We start from the raw sequence: 20,725 nt of genomic DNA on the forward strand, positions 1-20,725 counted from the left end.
TGGATACAGCCCCGGGAGCGACACTAGCTATTATTTATTTATCGCTATTTCTGGGTGTGGTGTTTGGTTTCATTTTATAATTGTCTGTGTTGCTAGTTACATGTTTAATATTATATTCTATGCTATGTAGTCATCTTTGTAGGATTTTTTTAAGCGAATGTGCTAATTATACTAATATGACAGGTTTAAGTTTAAAATAGGTTTTAGTTAACTCACAGTCTCAAAAGAAAAAAACAAAATTATGAACATACAGATTACATATTATATTAGCTAGTTTCACAGTCACACAATATATTCTCAGTTTGTCTATTTTTGTCCTTTCACTTAATTAAAATGCTTGCTCACAACTTCCGTGACACATTTGTCCCTGGTTTTCCCTCTGTGGAGCATAGTAAACCCAATTTGCAAGCGCATTTTTTTTGGTTACCGACTATTTGTTTATTGGTTAGGTTCCATTTATCTGTCTGTAACGGGATTCAACCCTATAGGTCAGCCTTTTGAGCCTCATCACCTTAAGTTTTAATAAGGATGCTAAATAATTATTAGCACTGGCGGTTTAATTATTCATGTCACAATCTAGCGTGACCTTTCAATATCCAAGTGCCAGTCCAGAAGCAGCGGACTTTTACCTTTGTGAGCTCAGGCTAAACTTCCTGGTAGGAGGACAGTCCTTCTTTTTATGTCACTGACGGTTATTCAGAGATACTCCTCAGACTTTTAAGCTGCAACTCTGTATTGTCAGGACGACCTTTTAGATATATTCTCTCCATTACAGGACAGTAACCAGGTAAGCAGAGGCTAATAACAGAGCAGAATGTCATTCGACAAGTTCTTTTAATCTTTACAGGTTTGTTATTATATGAGAGCCTAACTCTAACTACACATTTCTTATAGGTTTCCTGTTTCCATAGTTCAGCCATCAGTCTGTTGTTTTCTGTTTATTGTTATATAAGACAGAGGTGTTCTCTTGCCATAATATAATGTTTTTTGTGAGAACCACAGAGCTATACCACTGCAACCAAACCTCTTTCCACAGGCTGAAACCAAACCTCCTACATGAATTTATAATGATCGGACCGAGCGCTCTAGAGATCAAATTGCACATGCTTTCTATGAAGCTGCCTCTATACAGGAAACTATGTGGTATTAACGTGTTATACTACTTGTTTAGGTTTAATCTTTAGCTTGATAACTTGACTTCAACCACAATTCTATTGATTTATTTTAATATTTGTCTTTTATATGGAATAAGTCGTTTACATTTTTCCACTTGACACCGAAATCCTCATATTGGGAGCGACTGGGGCATACTGAGCTGAGCAATCACTGCTGTCTCCAAAGAAAAGCAAACGGATCGATTTGAAGGCTCTCATGACAAGTTACAGGAACGGGGGATTTTTCAACCATGCATACCATGACACCGAGACTCTGGAAATTGATAGAAGGTTTGTGTTAATATTATAACATAAAATTTGTTTTTGTCCTCAAATGTGCATCAGAGAAATCTTTTTTCCTGAAAAGTGTAGAATTACAATTGGTCAAAGAATGTGTTTGTGAAGGAGTTTCAGTGGTGTGTTGTGTGTGCTTGTAGTAAGAGGAAGTACTGTGAAGAAAGGATCAGAATGTCAAGCAAGCAAATGCAAAACTAGCTTTAACAGGATCTCCTCAGGAAATTATAAGTTATATATCTTTGCTTTATCCTCGGCTGGTTCATTTTAGTGTTAATCTTTTTGGTACAAGATTTAAGGTCTGAGGATTGTGGATGATTATATGAGAGCCCTAGAGTAAACTTTAGCACACTAGTCTCTACAGTTTACTGTTAAAATGAGTCCAACAGTACTCTATAAGACTGAATGTACTTTAAATTAAATAAAACCTCCACAGTTTAAATTCAAATAACTATATCAGTGACTTGACATTTCTGTTCTCTTCCTGATGTGATAACGTCACTGCTCTTAGGTGTCATACATTTATATAATTTATTAATAATTAAATTTATTCTGTTTGGGCTCTAGGGCTTCCAGCAAAACCCGTCATACTAACCCCTATGACAACGAAGACCCAACCTGGTGGGGTGACAGGGCTAGCAATGATGCTGCTATAGGGAGAGTGCCTCAAGGTGGCTGGCAGGAACAAAGCTGGAGGGGTAGAGAAAACATCCCAATGGATGCCATCTCCATACGCCCAAGGAGTCCTCCAAAGCACCATGGACCCAGTATGTGTACCACCCTTTGTGACCATGTTAAATTATTTAACTATAAAGCAACATAAAATTTTTGTATACATTTGTGTTTGTTTGATTGAAAAAGTCGTGTTACTTGTTCAGCAGCTTCGTTTTTTGTATATGCCAGTGGATGTTGCTAAGTAACCCTTTGTTGATACTTCCTCTCTATCTCCTCTACATTTTAGATCACAGTATATTTGGGATGGACCCTGAATATAATCAGTCAAGATCTATTCCACTTCCATCGTATTCAGGTAATACGCTTCATGACACTATAATTACACAGTTCCTTTATGGCATTACTAAACACACATTAATCTGTAAAGTTTCCATCACAGGATAATCATTTCACTCAAAAAAATCTGTTGTTGGATGAACACAATTTAATCGTGGCACCTTTTTCCACGTGATTTAACCAAGTACAATAACCGATTTTTGACCATGTCAAACCAACACATTTGGCATTTGGTGGCTTAATGTAATCAGATTTTGTTGGATCAGTGTAGTATACTTACATTAACTTGAAGTGATTTATTTAAGTATGTAGAGTGAAATTTGTTTTAATTCATTCTACACAAGTTAAAAACTTTAGGAAAACACAATGAAATCTTGTTGTTTGAACAACTACTTTGTTAATCAAGGCAATTACTGCTAGTCGTGCTCAATGAACCAATATGGGGGTTGATGATTTCATAGAGACAAACAACCATTTTCACTTATATTCATGGGTAATTTAGAATTCTTGCTGTGAGGCGACAGCACTAACCATCACGCCACCAAGCTGTCAATCCAGGCTTACCAAAACTAGGAAAGCTATGATTACAAGGCTTGATGCAGAAATTTCTGTACGTTTTTCTCCTTGACAGGTTAAACCACAATAAATAGCGATAGCATACACGTGGTGTAGGTTTAGTTGTCTGCCTCTTAAAACTCCAGCAATTTTCCTGCAGTTTGACATCTAATGTGATCTTGTGAATTTCGTGAGTCCAGGCAACTAACCACTCTTACTAGATTGTATCATGTCCTCTCAACAAGAACAAATTAAGTTGCTGAATTTCATGCAGATGCTACATGATTTAATTACATTCACCATAGAAACATGAAATTATTTAGTTCAAATTACAAGTTTGAATCTTGTACATGTAACAACCACCCAATTTCATTTTTTTGAGTGTTCAAATAACATTGCTATTCATCCTCATACTTATGTCTTCACTAGACTGTATCCTTAATTGTGGACATAATGGCTGTCAACAATAAAAGCTACAAGGAAATTGGCAAAGAAAATAAAACAGAGCAAAGGGGATTATTTAGGAAATGTTTTTTGCATGAAGTTCAAATGAAAAGTTACAGCATACAGTAGAAGTGTTTGTTGGTCTGTTTTTCAACTATAGTTTGATTACCATAGAACATAACACAGATATACGACTTTGATTTACATCTGTTTTCACTTGTCTAATATCTATTTCATCACCTATGACATTAAATACACAAGTAAACTGTATTAGCAACTGTTGGATGGACTGTCATGGAATCCATATAGATAGAAATTCAGGATGAATTATAACTGTCTTCCATTTCCTCCCATTTCATTTAATCTTTATGCTTCTGAAAGACTAAAAAGAAATTCCAGAGTCATACCAAGAGTTGTTAAAATGCATAACTAACGCATGCAAATAATACACACAGACAGATACTCTGACAATAACTGCAAAGTAATACAGTTTGGTGGGCAATGGCACCAACACATTCAGTATCATAGCATTGTATGAAATGAAAATAAATATGAAATAATAAATTCATCAGAAATAAAGATTTTGAACAAACAGTTGCATATTAGGACCCACATTAGTTTGTATATGGTGCTGTGTCCTGTACTATCAGCAGTACTTTCTGTCAGTGTTTTGCAGTCGATATTTATCTTTAGATTTATAAATAAGCAGCAGCTTATTGTTATTATAGAAAAGAGTAAGTGATAAAGGTTGCGTAAACGGTTGCAGGTGTTACATTTAAAAATGCTACCCAGTTCATTTGCTGACTGTCACTCTGTTCTTGTATCCATCTCGTGCTTTTGAGTTTGAAAATCCACAATAATCACAACAGAAGGCTGTCTGTCTTTTGCTTGTGTGCAAATCCAGGAAACATGACAATGCGGTGGAGAGGAATAGCGATGAGAAGGATGAGCATGTTTCCTAATGCCGATCATACCCAAACAGCTTTCACAGAGGATGCCATCTGGAATGAGATGCAAAATGGTAAGCACACCTGAGGGGTGTCAGATTATCCTGTGGATTTTTGGAAAGTGAATTATGACACCTGATATGTATTCTGAATGGCAGTACTCGCAAAGATTTAACAGCCAGCACTTGTCTTGTCATCTTGTGTCTGACAGAGCAACAAAACCTGCTCGAGGAACTTGCTGCTCTGTCAACACGAGACAGAATCCAGGCTATTCGGGATCTTCCAATGAGCTTTAAAGAGAAGAAACATATCAGGTGGGTGAGCCACAAGCAAATAAAGATGATAACAAAATCCTTCTCAGTGTCATTCGAGACATTTAGTTAAACATTGTATCCTGCTGGGAACCATAAACTAGGCTGTATGCATGGAGGCCACAGGTGTTGCAATAAAGATCTCTGAAGGAAGTATTTGTCCAACACAAATTACACAAGTACTAATTGAAGTCTAAAGGGGCTTCTACAGCCTGCAGAAACTTGTGATGCAGGTACTTTGGTTGACAAGGATCCCAATGCTTTTACTCTTACAGGAAAGAATTGGAATTACAGTCTTCCAAGAAGTCTCGCCAATTCACATGTTTGGCAGATTGCTCTGAAAAGATGTCTCTGGTGAGTGTTTTATCTGTCAAAAAGCAACGGCTGCATCTCTGTATGAGCCTGGCTCATTCATAATTTGTGCTCATATGCTACATACAGAATGTTATGATCTTTTTTCAGTTTTCACGAAAATGCGGGTACCATGTAAAGTCAGCCAAGCAGACCCTGAAACTGTGGCAAGGCGCTATGAAAAGTATTGGTGGGAAGTTTGGGACCAGTGTTCTCACCTATTTTGTGTTCCTGAAGTGGCTTCTCATGTTTAACATTTTCTCATTCCTGGTCAACTTTGGCTTTGTCACCATCCCTCTGCTTGTTTACAAGCAAACCCCAAACATTTCTCAAAACGTGAACAACGTACCCCAAAATGTGACCTTCAGAGGACTGGAGATACTAACTGGAGCTGTAAGTAGTACATGCATTTATCTTCTGCTGAAGTCACAACATCATCATTATTTTAAAATTTAAAGCTAATGTAATAATTACCATTTAATTAAATGACTATGTAATATTTAAAGAGCTAATTATTTGGTTTATGCTCATGGCTCAAATCTGCATTATTTTGGATGCAGTTGTTTGTTTTCCAAGGATGGATAGGGTGAGCAGTGTGCTACAGTCTGGACAGATCACCAGTCTCACATCCACACCTATAGCCAATTTAGTCACCAGTTGACCTAACATTCATGCACAAAGAGCACATGCAAACCCCAACCACAAGTGGGGTTTCTTCAAGTGGAGTGACAGTGCAACAGCATTTGTTTTCACAAAAGAAAATCTAAAACATGAATCCGCTCTACATGGCAGATCATAATCAATTAGAACTAGCAAACACTGTTGATATGTATTATGTAATATCATGTTAGATGTTTTCTAATTCTCTCTGTACTGAGTGAACAAGAGTTGCATATATTTTGGATTTCCTAGGGTTACTTCAAGTATACGGTCATGTACTACGGTAGCTACAGCAATGAATCTCTGGTGGGTTACAACATGCAGCTGGCCTATTTCTTCACCATTGCAGTCTATATGGTGCTATGTGGAATTTCACTTATTTTCAGGTTAGTTAAGTCCTCATCATGCTAAAAGTTTTACTCAAGTCCACAGGGAATTTGCTTTGTTATGACTCCTCAACATGCATGTGGGAGAAGAGGAGATAAGTCAAAAGAAAAAAATTGATAAATATAATAATAAATTATTAGAAAATGTGAAAATTCTAATATAAGTATGCCAAAACAAGCAATCATAACATTGATTAATAGTTGTAGATATAAAAACTCTCATGGCTGCTCCAATAGCTCTGATTCTAACAATGATTCTGAATCTTGATTTGTCCACATGCAGCATGGCAGTCAATTTCAAGAACAACTATGTACTAGCAGACTCGGCATCAAACAGTGCATGGCAACTTCTTTGCACCTGGGATTTTAGTGTAACCAATGAGAAAGCAGTGAAACAGCGCAGGAACAACCTTTGTGTCCAGCTCAAGGTGACTTATAGCGTTTTTCTTTTTTTAAAAAATATCAAATCCTGAATTAACTGTGACAGATTGAAATTCTGTATTTTACACCTACATACACATCAGTATTTCATTGTTTGTCCTCTTGTTGCTCGTTCAGGAGTCTTTATCAGAAATGGCCCAGCAGGAGCGCATTACAGTCTCTGAAAAACTGAAGCACTATGGGATTAATTTTGGTTGCTGGTTTCTCTCCACAAGCTTGGCTTTTGGTTGTGCAGCCAGTATTTACTATCTCTGCGAGTATGAGATTGAGGTACATAAGTTAAAATGGAATAATTAGACTTTGGAATTACTTGTCTGTTAAATGTAGACTACAGGCAATGTGAATGCACATTTTTTCTCTAGAGAAATCAATTTTCTTGTTAGTAAAACTAGTATAAATTAAAAAACATGTAAAAATATATACCTTACCTGTACTCTCAGAGCGTGAAAATCTAAACCAGGTGTCATAAATTTACTGAAAGTCTTGTCATTTACTAACAGTGCAGGGTTTTTATTTTTTCATTGCACACAGTATTCATCATTATCCACTATCTTTACCTGTTTTATGTTTTACAGCAGGCAACAGAAAATGACAATTGGTCTCTGCTTGAGGAGGCAAAGACACTCCTGGTTCCCTTTGTGGTGTCTTTAATAAACCTGGTTATTCCACTCTTCTACTCCCTCTTCAACAAATTTGAGCATTACTCCACCCACCGCAAACAGATATATGCTCTGTTGATCAGGTGAAATAAAACAATATATGTACGTAAATATGTCTATAAATATGTCTATGTCTAGATAGATAACAAAATACAGATATCTTAGTTTACCATTAGACCGGAAATAAGGAGGCAACACACTTGTTTTGGTGTGCCTATGACATCATCACAGAGTCACCAGCATGGTAGCAGGCTCCCAATCTTGTTAGAGTTAATTGCAGTGTAATTTGTGGGCTGTGTTATAAAACAATGTAGGACTTCCTGCAGTATGGTGAGAAGACTGGGAGTGCTAGGATCTAGGAACAGTTCTAGGATCAGGCTTAAACAAAAGTAAATATAAAGTATAGTGGTATCTATGTAAAGCCATGACTGTATATATCTAAAGTGGTGCAGCTATCGACACATCTATAAATTTATAGACCATAAATGCCTTAATGGTTTCTCCCTCATACCTTTCCGAGTTACTTCAGCCTTATATTCCTTCACGGACCCTTAGATCAGCTGTTTTTGGTTGTCCCAAAATCTAGGCTAAGACGAAGAGGAGAACGAGCCTTTTCAATTATGGCCCCAAAACTTTGGACTACGCTGCCTTTAAATATTAAACAGACATCTTTGTTTCCTGTTTTTAAATCGCTTTTTTCACACCTTTTTTCGATAGCGTTCAGACTGGTGTGAGTTGATATGTTTATTATGTGTATTATTGTGTTTTTATGTGAGTATTAGTGGCTTCATCTTTGTTTCTGTACAGCACTTTGGGCAAACTTTCTGTTTTTAAATGTGCTATATAAATAAATTGGATTTGGATTTGGACATCTAGCACAAAGCAAATATAATTATTTATTTAACCAGTAATAAAAATTGAGATACTTTCTTTTTTCACATACAGAAATGTCTTTCTCAAGATGTCCATTCTGTCTGTTTTGTGTTATTATTGGATGAGTAAGGTGCCCGCTAAAGGTTCAGTAAGTAATAAATATCCATTTATTTCCATTTTTTAAACACAACATTTATTTATCTGTCCCTACTTTATTCAGTAGGCATAGACATTCATTCGTGAATTTGTTTCATTCATCAGGGTTGGGAGTCCATGGTAGGGCAGTCTTTGTACCGTCTGGTCCTTTTTGACTTCCTTTTCCTTATGTTGGGATCTTTCTTTGGAGAGTTTCTTAGCAAGTGAGTTATAGAATTTCAATTCATATTTTAAATTGTTAGATGGACCTATGTTTAAAATCACATACTCAATTTCTTTCTAATAGTGTGATCGGGACAAAATTAATACCACGCATGGGGGTTCCTGAGTTTGACGTAGCCAGAAATGTGCTTGAACTCATCTATTCACAGACGCTGGCCTGGTATGAACCATATGAACAATACATTCAACATTTCATAAGTTCTAGCAGTGTGTCAGTGGATTATAGTCAAATCTTATGTTATCTCTCTTGATCTTGGACCTTTTTAAATTATTTAAATGCAATCGTCTATTTTCTCTCCACAGGATTGGAATCTACTTCTCTCCTCTGCTACCTGCCATGCAGATTCTCAAATTCTTCATCCTGTTTTATCTAAAGAAGGTAAATGCTGCTACCAGGACTGCTCCGTGCTCCATAAGGGTCGTGTTACTCTATTTGCACACCTCAGTCAATAATTAATTAAAATCCTTTCATCACATTGAATGGATGCTTTATTTTGGGTAATGGAAAAGACAGCCTGGGTTTCGGATTTAAGGAGTAACCATTATGGTTTAATGCTACCAGACAAGATCAATCAATCACTGAAATTTAATGAACTTTGTAGGATTTGTAATTTGATCTAGGCCGGATCTGCTGATGCTGTGTGTTTCATGAACCTGCTGAATGATCTTTAAAAAAGTCAATTCCAAGCTCTGTTTTCTGTTATGGCTCACAACTTTATTAGCAAAGTTACTACAAAAATAAATCAATAATATGTTTGTTTATGGATGTGTATTTATGGGGTAGTACAAGTTTGTTTTTTGCACTTCTCAGGTCAGTCTCACACATAACTGTCAGCCCCCACGGCGATCTGGCAGGGCAGCTCAGATGCAAACCATCTTCATCTTCCTTCTCTTCTTCCCGTTCTTCGTGGGAGCCCTGTCAATTGTTGCATACACTGCCTGGAGGTAAGAGGACATGACTCGAACTGCTAAAAAAGAGAAAAATGTATCCATCAATTCTATTTTATTCTTTTCTAAGCTAAAATAAAATAATATATTTATATATATTTGTCTTTGATTAAATATGCATTTTGTACTGAAAATACAGAAAAGTTCCAGTCTCAGTCTTGTTTTGTTCACTCTGTCTTGCTCCACAGCCTGACTCCCTCAAAGTCCTGTGGCCCTTTTCGTGGACTCAACAATTCCTTCAGTGCGGTTGATGTCTGGATAGGTGATCTAAAAAACATCACTGGCTCTCAATGGGTCGTCGAGATTTACAATAATGTCATCCGGAGTGAAATCTTCTATTTTCTAATCACACTCATCATCCTGTAAGTGCATAGTGCAAGTGCTGTCTTATGTACACAGCTTGTACTTTGTAACGTTGACTGAAAAAGTCCAAGCCATGTTTTGCATATAACTGAGCTTTGCATATGAATGCTCATTTGTACTGATGCAAAATTTGTGTCATTAAGCAAATGGTTTTCCTGTGTACAATTTTACTGCTCAGTGTCATCATATACATATTGTGGCAAGTCACTAATGGCCGAAAGGAGCTTATTCGTCGTCTGAGACAACAGATTGTCAATGTGAGTTTGTTCTAGAAACTGTTTCCCTTAATATATGTTTCACCAGACCTCAGGAACGAGTGGAACTTGTCTAGTCTTGAATACATTTACATTTTGTTTATGTTTTTGTTTTTGTTTGCCTGACTGCTTCTGTTTCCCTCCCACCAGGAAGGGAAAGACAAGTCCTTCTTGTTAGAAAGGTTACAGGACCTTCAAAAATCTATCCCAAACAAAAAACCCAAACAGAAGAAACAAAAAGGGGTTTGTTGTGAAAATTATTTCATGCTGACATCACTTTGCATGTAGCAGCTTGTTATCAGCCTTACTGAATATTTTCTTTTCTGTTTAGAGCATGAAACAGCATTCATATGATCACTCATCTGGTGATCAGTCCAACTCAAATGCCATGGTTCAAGCTTTACTTGCACGTCAGCAACTTGAAGAGGAGGAGAAAAGATACAGCACTGGTGGAGTACCTGTTCCTTCTGAAATGTCCAACTCTAGTCCTCTGATACAAGCCATGTTGGCCCGTCAACTAGCTGACCAGGAGAATGAAGATCAGTATCCGATGCATGATGAAAACCCATCATCTTCCAGTGCACTTGCTCAGGCCATGGCAGCCAGAAACAGGGGGGAGGATGAAGAGAACAATCAATATGACATTTTCAACAGATCCAGTGCCGTCACACAGGCCATGCAAGCCAGAAGAAGAGCAGAGGACACAGAAGATGACATGGGTGACCCGCCGCATCCAGTGTCAAGTGTCATGATGCAGGTCATGCAGGCCAGGCAGCAAGCACAGGAAGATGACAGAATTCAGTGGATGACTGCTCCACCACAAAACCCTGGGCCTTCAGGCTCCAGTGCTCTTATCCAGGCCATGCTAGCCCGGCAGGCGGCCCAGAATGAATACGATGATGGTTACTGAACAAAATGCTGAGTTTTATCTTACTGTGATGAAAAAACAGATGCATGAAAAACATCCACGTGGCTTTTTAAGACTGAATTTGCACTTTGCGAAGAATATATGAAAGAGATGAGTGTGCAGGTCCACCTCTTAATTCTTTTATACAAGTAAATTTTGAAATCTTTCTATGATAGTATGTCAGCCTTGTGTGATGAGTAATCCTAAACATAAATTTGTGCCATTTGTAATGTAATTGTTGTATAAGTTGTTAATTGTTGCGCATAATGAAATGTGAGCTAGAAAAGGCAAAATAAAGGCAAATGTTAAAAAAATTTAATTTTCCCAAGTGGCTGATAAAGACAACACTGCCCTCTTCAGGAACTATGCTTACATTGCTACATTTGATTTTGATTTTTATTTTCAAACGTTCAAACGCTCTTGTTCTGGGCATTTTTAGAACACTCTCCAGACACAGGAAAAAAAATACTAGGTTGAATATTATTTAATTTATTTGTGCAAAAAAAAAAAAAAAAAGCTTCACTAAAAACTACTGAAATCAACTTTGTACTATTTTTACAGTTCAAAAATGTAACTGAAAAAGTTTAATAAACTGTGTGTTCTATACTTGTATCATACTAAAAACACCAGATGTGTTTTGTGGTGGGAAAGTAACAGTCATTCAAAACACAGTTTTGAAATGGGGAACTTTAATAGTCATCATACTTGGTGGAAACACTCCGCAGAGCCATTTTACCGTCATGAAGTTTCTACTTGTCTCCAGTTAGAGCAGAATCATCAAATGAAAATGATTTACACTGTTAGAAATGTGGTGTACTGACTGTGATCAGTCCAATAGTGCTAGTGTTTATGGGAATTTGATTCTCTGCGGTAAATTTCTTTCCAGTTTAAAAAACAACAACTATTCTAGTCCATCAAAAGTGTTTTGCAAATGATCGTTTGAGCTTTATGACACCATCAAACTTAGCCAAGGTGAACATTCAAAAGAAAAATGATACATTATTACCAACAATCATTCTGTGTACAAACTTTACATCTATTTTACAATAAATAGTACCATAAATACTGTAAACAGGCACATCATTTGCAGTATACATTTATGGCTTTGATTCACAAGAATGAAAACTCACTTAGATTTTCTGACTGAACATGTCTAATAAGGCTAGAGACACTCATTCTTTTGAAACAGTATGGATACACTTAACATTATATTTTAAATCTACATCGTGGTAAGCTGCACAAAAGAAAAAACAAACACCTTCATGTCCACTTTTACCATTTGCCAGCTGCAATTTTCCAACTTTAAACTTATACGACTTAAACTTTCATGATGGGTTTTCATTAAGGCAGTACTTAAATGTGTCAGACAGGGCTAACACCGTGACCTGTTATCTTTGTAGGTGTTCGTCCCACAGTGAAAACTTACCAAAGACAACTATGCTTCAGTCCAATGAGATGCCACATTAAGAGAAATGCTGCCACCTACTGTCCTTTCTCACTCAGCACTGCTCTTCCCCCAAAGAATTTGCAATGTCACTGAAGTCCAGCGAGTCACCTGGTATAGGAGTTTTCCTGCCACTTTTTATGGTCTGACTAGAGTAATAATCCACAGATTTGGAGATGGAGTGCACAGAGTGCTCCCGGAAATATCCGAATGCCTCCCGTGCGTCCTCCTCCCTGATGCTTTGCTCGAAGGTCTTGCGTTTGTGTCTGAACTCAATGACGGTCTTCGTATAGGAGTTGAGGGTGGTGACAGATGCGCCCATACAGCAGGTGAAGGAAGCCCAGGCCATGCTGATATAAAACAGCAAGAGAATTCATATTTTAATAAACAGATGTGGTAGCTGAAAAAAACTAACAAAAAAAAGTGAAAACCTAATGGTGCGCTTCAGTGTGGTGAGGCATTCTGACGTTTTACCCTCAATACCGTGACACTGTATTTGGTAAGATTAGTGCCAATCACTTTAAGTCCCCCTGGTCTCCTCAAGCAGGCTGGTTCGCATGTGAGGTCAGACAATCAAATCATCATCCCATGTTGTTTTCATGCAGACCGGATAATTCCCACAGAAGGTCAAGAATTGTTTAGCCTCCAAAATGAATTTTCAGCATACTGTGCACATTGTAAAGGAGTAAAATATTATTCCCTTATGCAATTCTAATCACACCCGCACTGGGGCTTTGGACACCAAAGCCTAATCCTACCATAACACGAGAGCTTTGGGCTTTTTTCATTACAGACAGTGATGCTGAAGAGAGGTGAGATCAGAGCTTCTGCTGACAGTGCGAGGCAGCGACATGCAGAGTGGACTTCTTCATTCTGTTTCTTAAAGAACGATTTGACTTAACTCTATCTATGTAACACTATAAATAACACAGCGTATAGAATTATCTGTATTGAGGTGGATGTTTGCAGAGTCTTACCAGAAAGACCAGCCATAGTCCCAGTTGTAGGGCCTCCAATCTGGTGGGCCAAGGCTGACGGTGACCTGGAAAACCTGTGTGTACATGACATGAGCCACCATGCCAAGAAGACCTGAAATCATATGCACAGTATATTGTTAGTAAGCTTTTCGGATTGATTCAGTGTACAAACAGAAAAGAAGAACAGTATTAAAAAAAATACTTTGATGATTTCTTTCGAGTGCAGAATCAACCCTTTCCATGGGTATGGAAATATGAATATCCTAAGTAAAAACAGTGATGTTATCCAGGTATAGATAACCTTAAATCCCCATCCATGTAATTTACTAAGGTTCATTTACAAACTGTTATTTTGGGAAAAGAAGTGAAAAACATATTCAGCTGACACTCTGCTTTCTTCTCAAGGCTTCTGTTTCTTTTTTAGATTTTGAATTGAGTTCAGATTTACTTCTGATCATTACAAGGAAACCAGAGGGATGTTTCTCTGGTTCAAGAACAACAGCTCCCTCCTTATCAACAGATTAACCAGGATATGTTTGTATGTTGTATTTCAAAAGCTGGCTTACAAAGATAAATGACAATCTTAGAAACCAGAAGCAAATACTTGAATACAGTACACTGCAGGAAATGTTACAAAAGCATTAAAGTTAGTGAAAAATAGAATCGAGCACATACCTGAAAGCACTGTAAAGATGGCAGCAAAGGCATTGAGTTTGAGTCCATCAATGACATTGCTGGAGTGCACTAGCTCCAAACACATGAGACTGAAGCCAACCAGCAGCAGAATAATGTACAACATCTCAGAAACAAGTGACAACCACAGCATCCCTGAAAAATGCCCAAAAAGCAAACAAGAAATGCACAATAACATAAATTAAGATGAAGATTCTTTATTTACAGGGAAGATTTTGATTTATTGTCACCTAACATCTCGATCTCACTGGTTAGTCAGACTTAATGTGGGGTGAAAGTAACATGACGATCTCATGTGAAGTGCTACTTGAACTGATGTCAAAGCTTTCCGGTTTACAGAAAGCTTTATTCAGCCTTCCAATTAATCTAGTGGAATATAATCTGGCTGCACATGATGATCAGACATTTCAACTCCTCTTCTCTCTGCTTCTCGATTTTTTGCTTTTCTTGACAGACAGATCGACAGGAACTAAGCATTTCTCAAGTGAAAGTGTCATCGCAGCTAAACATCTGTGAAACTTTAAACTGAATGTGTGAGCCCTCCTTCATGATTTCACATTAAAACATTCTTGAACTGACAGTTGCTGATTAGATTAGAACGGACCAAGATGTTACAGTGATGCGGAAATATTCACAAACATGGGGAAGTACAGCTCAGTGAATGAAAATAGGGTAAGAATTAGAGGGCTTAAAGAGTTGTGATAACCAAGGTAACGCAGATAGCACTCACCTTTTTCTGATGGAGGGGCTAAATCAATAAAACTTCGACATCTCTCACCTAGAAACACAGCAGAAGATGACATGCTGTCATGATTTATTATTTATTACTGATTTACATATACACACACACACACACACACACACACACACACACACACACACACACACACATATATATACATATATATATGGACTTTAAAAACACAGGTAGGCTCAAAAACTGTGGCATAATGACAGCCTGTGACAAACAGGATACAAAATAAGCAGTGACACTAAGGATTCCTGCAGACATGATGTTTTCCATCTGTTGACCAGAGCATGCCACTGGATTTGTTGCAAGTGGAACGCTTTAATCAGGTAGAAGGAGGGTGGCAACAGCTGTTTTGAGGAAAAACTCATCAAGGCCTCTGTTACGTAATCCTTATTAACTCAAGCTGTCTCAGCACCCCCCCCTTCCTCCTCACCATCCCACAGTCACTTGATGAGATAAAAATGTGTTATTGCAATTGCTTCTTTGATATTTTGAATTTGTGGTTTGTTTCTAGTACATCACAAAAACACAGATTATCAGCACAGGTTGTCATGACGTATTACAGAGCTGACAGACAGATGCTTCAGTAATTTCTTATCCAGCTGTAATAAACTAAACAGAGAGAGGACTAATCTGGACTGATCACACCTTTTGTCCCTGAACTTTTCATGGTCATGATCACTCCTCTGACACACGTATAATCCACCCCCTTGAGCCCTCTGTTATTAATTTACAATACTCCATAATGGTCAGACTTAGCGAGTAACTCAAGCAACACACCATTCAAGTCCCAGGCAGCCGGCCAGCTGGGGATCTAAGTGCTATTTTGTCTCCCTTAAAAAATAAATAATGATGAAAAAGTGAATTAAACGATTTCAGACTCAAGCTTTCAAGCGCTGCTGCTTACTTTTCTAAGCCATAATGACACAAATGGAGAGCCATTAAAAAAAATAAGGAAAGAAAATCTCTGAAGGAGCAGCCAATCTCCATTTTAACTAAATGTTGTATTTTGACAAAGGAGGAGATTAAAATGACAAGTTTATAAAAATTACAATTTGCTGATTTTTCTTTTAAATTTCTTTGGCTATTTTAAATTTTGAATGGTTGTTCGTTAATGCTTACATCAGCTCAGGTAACAGAATGTTATCAAGTTGATCACAACAATTATAAACAATTAAAACAAAAGATTTAAAAAAAAGATTATAAATAATAAGAAAAAATAGCCCCAAATGGTTAAAGTCTTTACACTGATTTCAAAGCCATTCCTTCGTAATCATGTATTGGAGCATTTGCCATTTTTCTTCACTTACAGAAGCTTTTATTGCCGAGATTATCGTTGTGTTAAATGAATAGTTATGTGTGTTACTCTTAAGTTAGGAAAAAGAACCAAAGTAGTATGTAATCATTCCAGCTGCTGTGTTAACTAATAAAAAACATTCACGCACTACACACACACACACCTTACTTTCATCGTGAATATTTTCCTCGCATGAGATCCAGATTCCGGTGTGGAACTGACGGAACAGGAATCTGTCGTCGCCTGTCTCCCAGCTGTACACCACTTTGTTGGGGTCCGTTTCGTTCACCCCGTAGTCTATACACTGGTGCGTCCGCAGCTTGCTGCACTTTGGCTTGGGCACTCTCTGCGTCCCGACGCACCAGTAAGTAGTTATGAACGCGGTTATGGAGAAAAACAGCGCGAAGAAGTTCAAGCTAAGCGACAGAAGGGTCCTGGATCGGCGGCTCATCCTCATTGTCTGCGTAAAGGATGAGGCAGCGCGCGGCGTTCCGAAAAGTTCATGGGTGCGAAGTAGGAGGGACGCGCGAGCCGCAGCTAATTTCCAAGCACAACAGGTGAGGCGATGATCACATTCGGCACTCGGCAGTTTTCAACAACTTCCACTGGTGCACAAAGTGCAAACATCATCTCCGAGAGAGCTGAGCTGTGCGTCAACATGTCACATTTCCGTCATTTTCACACGCGCTGCCCCACGAGTGTCCACCCTATAGGATGTCACGTTGCGTGAGGATTTGATCAAGTTTGACCAAGGATTTTCTTATGACGCTCTCTCTCTCCCGGACTCCCTCTCGCCGTCATTTACGCCTCCCCTCCCTCCATGCCTAAGAATTTATCAGCTGCAAGACGATTATTAGACTGATGCGTAGGAAGTTACCACGGAAACGTTGAAATAAGATGCAGCAAGAGTTTAAAAGTGAAAGCTGTAAGAGGCTATTCTGGGATATGTGAGTGTATTTTCACGAAGCGGAAAATTAAAATAAAAAAATCTCAGACCTATAAGACAGTTCATATGGTTAATCCCGAGAGTTCAGCTTCAACAAGCCATTTTAAAGCAATACGGCAAAAAGAGACTTTCTTCTGACATCTCAATAGTCATCTATTTGGAAGCCACTTTGTAACAGTATTCTTTAATATAATAATAGTGGCTATTTTGCCTTAAGATGAATGATAATAATGCTACACCCAGAGGACAATAGCCTATTTAGCACAATGAAAATTACTGACGTGAGGACGTGAAAAAAATAAAACTAAACAATAAATGAACCTCATGAAGTTTCGGTTAATTTTATGTTGTGACCAGTGACAATAGCTGTAAATAATCAATTAACTTAGCAAAACCTGTTAAAACGTATTAAAAATTTAATGCAGGAAATGTTTTCAGATGTGTATCTGTTGATCTTAATTGAGGAAGACTCAGTGAAAGAATTATTTTTAATTTATTTTTGTTTGAAAAAAGAGTATCAGACTTAAAACATTACAGATGAATAAAGAATATCTATGACTCCTCACCAGTTCATTCAGTTCTTAAAATGAATGAAATCTCATAGAATTCAGTTGCATAAGAGTTCATTTGAAATTCATTGCAACACTTTCTACTTCTCGCCTTCATTTCTGAGAGTTGGTTTTGTTTTCAGAGAAGCTGACCTGCGCTCTTGCATTTAGAGGGAGGTCATGTGGGGAGGATGATGAGCCTGCAGCTGCTCCGGACAAAATCAAAAGTGAGCAGAGCTCAACGGACTTGAGCTCTGCTCACTGATATAAGCAGAGAAAACTGCAGACTCTAGAGGCGACGTGCCGAGTCCTCAGCGAATGACTTCTAATCTGAATTTTGCCGGAAACGTGCTTATCAAACAAAAAAAACAAAAAAAACTGGGATCCTGTACAGTAAATATTTACAACCTCAGGGGAAAAAGAGGGCAAATAGGCCTGCCATCTCTGTTAGCTCAGCAACATGCTGTCATTTTCAGCCTGGGAAGCTAATCCGCACTTCAACATGACTATGAAAACTGAATAAATAGGCCAGAGCATGTTTACCAGAGTGTCCCAAATACTCGTGAACAAACTGCTAGTCATACTAGAGTAGCAGGGCAAGGTAGTAAACACCTTATAAGATCAAAGATGATTAAGATGTGAGGAAAACATTTGTTGTTGTTGGTTTAATCTTTAACTGACATCTACCAGTCCTCAAAGGGTTACAGGCTCTGGGACTCCAGTGAACCATAGTGGGAGCCATTATCCACAAATGGAGAAAACTTGGAACAGTACTGAGCCTTCCCAGCAGAGGCTGGACTACCAAAGTTTCAGAATGTGTTGATAATTAATCCAGGAAGCCACACACACACACACACACACACACACACACACACACACCTACACACACACACACACACACACACACACACACACACACACACACACACACACACACACACACACACACAAAGCCAGAAAAACACCTAAAAAACTGCAGGCCTGACTTTCCACAGTTACGGTCAGTGTTCATGATTCAAAAATAAGGAAGAGACTGGGCAAAAATGGCGAATTGGGAGAATTCCAAAGAGAAAAGTGCTGCTGACCAAGAAGAACACAAAGGTTCGTCTCACATTTGCCCAATGCCCAAAGCCATTAGTTTGTGCCCTAAAGCTCTAGCACACTTGGGTTATATAGCAGGACTAGAATGGCGAGTCCATTGCAAGTCCACCTAAATGAATGCTTTGGAGTAGCCTAGTCAAACTCTACACTTAAATTCTATTGAGATGCTTTGGCATAATCTGAGCTTGGAAAGACAGCGACTGTCTTCTTGTAGTATCTCGAAGACGTTTTACCCAAGAAGCTCCCTCAGTCTTCAAGAAAATTTAAGAAGTCTAGTTATTTTCTTTCAAAGCTACTTAGGCTAGAATGACCTGGATAACTAAGAACCTACACGGACGCTTTGGCATAATCTTAAACAGACAGTTAATGCTTAAAAAAACTCTTCCAAAGTGGCTGAATTAAAATAATTCTGCAAAGAACAGAATACCAAATCCCCTCTACCATGATGTGAAAGACTCACAAATACTTGATTGCAGTTCTTGTTGCCAAGGGTAACACAACCAATTATTAGGTTTTTGGGGCAATTACTTTTTCCACATAGGTTTGGATAACTTTTCTCTCTTAATAGATGAAATCATCATTTAAAAATGGCATTTTGTATTCATTTGGGTTGTTTTTTTCTGCACTACAGTTCTTTAATCTGAAACATATTGTTGCATATGTGAAAAATATGCAACAAACTAAGAGATCAGGAGTCAAATAATTTTTAAGGCCCTGCACTTGTCTACAGTCTGGTAAACTGCTTATGACGTCTCTGTGATGGTCATAGGCCGTCTCTTAAGCTTGTGACAAGAAGTTAATCCACGCTTTTAAGTTAACCAGTCTTTTCCTGTAATGTGGGAAATCCAATCACACATCCAACCAAGACTTTGAGCACAATAATTCAGTTCGCAAATGTGTCAGATAGAGTTTTGCTATGCACACGGCATCCCCCAATGGAAATTAAGACTGATTCAGTTTTCATATCAACATAGTATAAAGCTAAGCAAAATAGATGTTCTCTAGTTCTCTTGTACTTAAAGAACAGCTTTTAATTTTAAAGTATACTCTTGGTTAGGAACTATAACTTTGGAACAGCCAGGGCTTTCAGTTTTTGGATGGTAGCTGAAGTTGTCAAAGCATGTAAAACAAAGCAGTGTTTTTTTTTACTTGTGCACATTGGGAATGGCATTTCTCATTCTTTGTTAGCCCTGGCAAATGTTTAGGGCATTAAGGCAAATGGCTAAGCACAATCGTTCAAGCACTTCAACTAATTACAAGTTGTGATCAAAGTAGATAATATTTCAGATAGTTTTACTCTCCAAAAAATTTATTTTTATTTGATTTGATTTTTTTTTTTTATCTTGGGAGGCACTGCATGGACAGTAATTCATCTACAAGTCAAAATCTGCTTATGCCACAAGTGTAAATATGACTATTGTAAAACAAACCCCCTCACAGAAGAGAAAGAAAAGTAGCAAGGAGGAGACCGCAGAGTAGATCCAGAGTAGATCCAGAGAATGGATGTAGTGTACTCTCGCTTTAGCCAGATTATCTGTGGCCAAACAGGAGTGACAGGATGTACAGTGGTTCACAGCAGTACTTCCGTGGTATAATACTGCACTTAGCAGACCTATGTAAGTATCTTATTGGTATGCAAAAACTGAAGACTTTCATCTTTAATCCAAGGGATTTAACAAAAGTATTGCACTGACTGTTTAGGAATAATGTTTAGGAAAAAGCAGGAATGGGAGCCAAAGAGGATGATCACAATACTCTTTTCTTTGGTTACCACTTCAAAATATCCTGCAAATTAAATGTCTGTGACCAAACAGGAGTGAGAGGATGTCTACAATCAAGAGACATTCATGAATGGAAATGCAGAGATTTCATAATAAGTTGCTGACCAGTGATTACACTGAAGATCAGGAAGATTATATTTAGCCAGAAAACATCTAAAAGAGCATGTGCAGTACTGCAAAGAAAAAAATCTCTGGACAGATGAAACCAAGATTAACTTGAACTAGAATGATGAGAAGAGGAAAGTGTATAA

At 37.9% G+C, this 20,725-nt stretch overlaps 2 protein-coding genes across 2 annotated transcripts; one reads left to right on the plus strand and one right to left on the minus strand.

Moving 5' to 3' along the window:
• The first annotated feature begins 51 nt into the window (after positions 1-51).
• Positions 52-11,808, plus strand: tmc5 (transmembrane channel like 5). Its single transcript, XM_085164138.1, has 21 exons — positions 52-787; positions 1,253-1,445; positions 2,016-2,215; positions 2,410-2,478; positions 4,363-4,479; positions 4,617-4,719; positions 4,992-5,070; positions 5,179-5,460; positions 5,980-6,113; positions 6,397-6,541; positions 6,672-6,824; positions 7,130-7,296; positions 8,159-8,234; positions 8,348-8,445; positions 8,529-8,624; positions 8,768-8,843; positions 9,276-9,409; positions 9,601-9,774; positions 9,954-10,032; positions 10,180-10,272; positions 10,361-11,808. The coding sequence occupies exons 2-21, from the start codon at positions 1,372-1,374 to the stop codon at positions 10,937-10,939; spliced, it is 2,928 nt and encodes a 975-aa protein (XP_085020264.1). The 5' UTR covers positions 52-787; positions 1,253-1,371; the 3' UTR covers positions 10,940-11,808.
• LOC146516343 (germ cell-specific gene 1-like protein) lies at positions 11,346-16,920 on the minus strand. Its single transcript, XM_085164142.1, has 5 exons — positions 16,267-16,920; positions 14,781-14,828; positions 14,033-14,185; positions 13,358-13,469; positions 11,346-12,730 (listed from the first exon to the last, which is right to left on the minus strand). Exons 1-5 carry the CDS (start codon positions 16,553-16,555, stop codon positions 12,436-12,438), a joined length of 897 nt encoding a protein of 298 aa, XP_085020268.1. The 5' UTR covers positions 16,556-16,920; the 3' UTR covers positions 11,346-12,435.
• Between the last annotated feature and the right edge of the window lie 3,805 nt (positions 16,921-20,725).

Source organism: Neolamprologus multifasciatus, chromosome 6 (genome assembly GCF_963576455.1).
Source record: "Neolamprologus multifasciatus chromosome 6, fNeoMul1.2, whole genome shotgun sequence".
Classification (NCBI taxonomy): Eukaryota; Metazoa; Chordata; class Actinopteri; order Cichliformes; family Cichlidae; genus Neolamprologus; species Neolamprologus multifasciatus.

Excerpts from the sequence above, each read along its gene's own strand:
- LOC146516343 (XM_085164142.1), bottom strand. The coding sequence starts at position 16,555 with ATGAGGATGAGCCGCCGATCCAGGACCCTTCTGTCGCTTAGCTTGAAC. Across the intron at positions 14,186-14,780 it reads AGCCCCTCCATCAGAAAAAG|GGATGCTGTGGTTGTCACTT; the intron begins GTGAGTGCTATC and ends GGCATTTTTCAG. Across the intron at positions 12,731-13,357 it reads GACTATGGCTGGTCTTTCTG|CATGGCCTGGGCTTCCTTCA; the intron begins GTAAGACTCTGC and ends GTTTTATATCAG.
- tmc5 (XM_085164138.1), top strand. The coding sequence starts at position 1,372 with ATGACAAGTTACAGGAACGGGGGATTTTTCAACCATGCATACCATGAC. Across the intron at positions 2,216-2,409 it reads TCCAAAGCACCATGGACCCA|ATCACAGTATATTTGGGATG; the intron begins GTATGTGTACCA and ends TCTACATTTTAG. Across the intron at positions 9,410-9,600 it reads GTTGCATACACTGCCTGGAG|CCTGACTCCCTCAAAGTCCT; the intron begins GTAAGAGGACAT and ends CTTGCTCCACAG.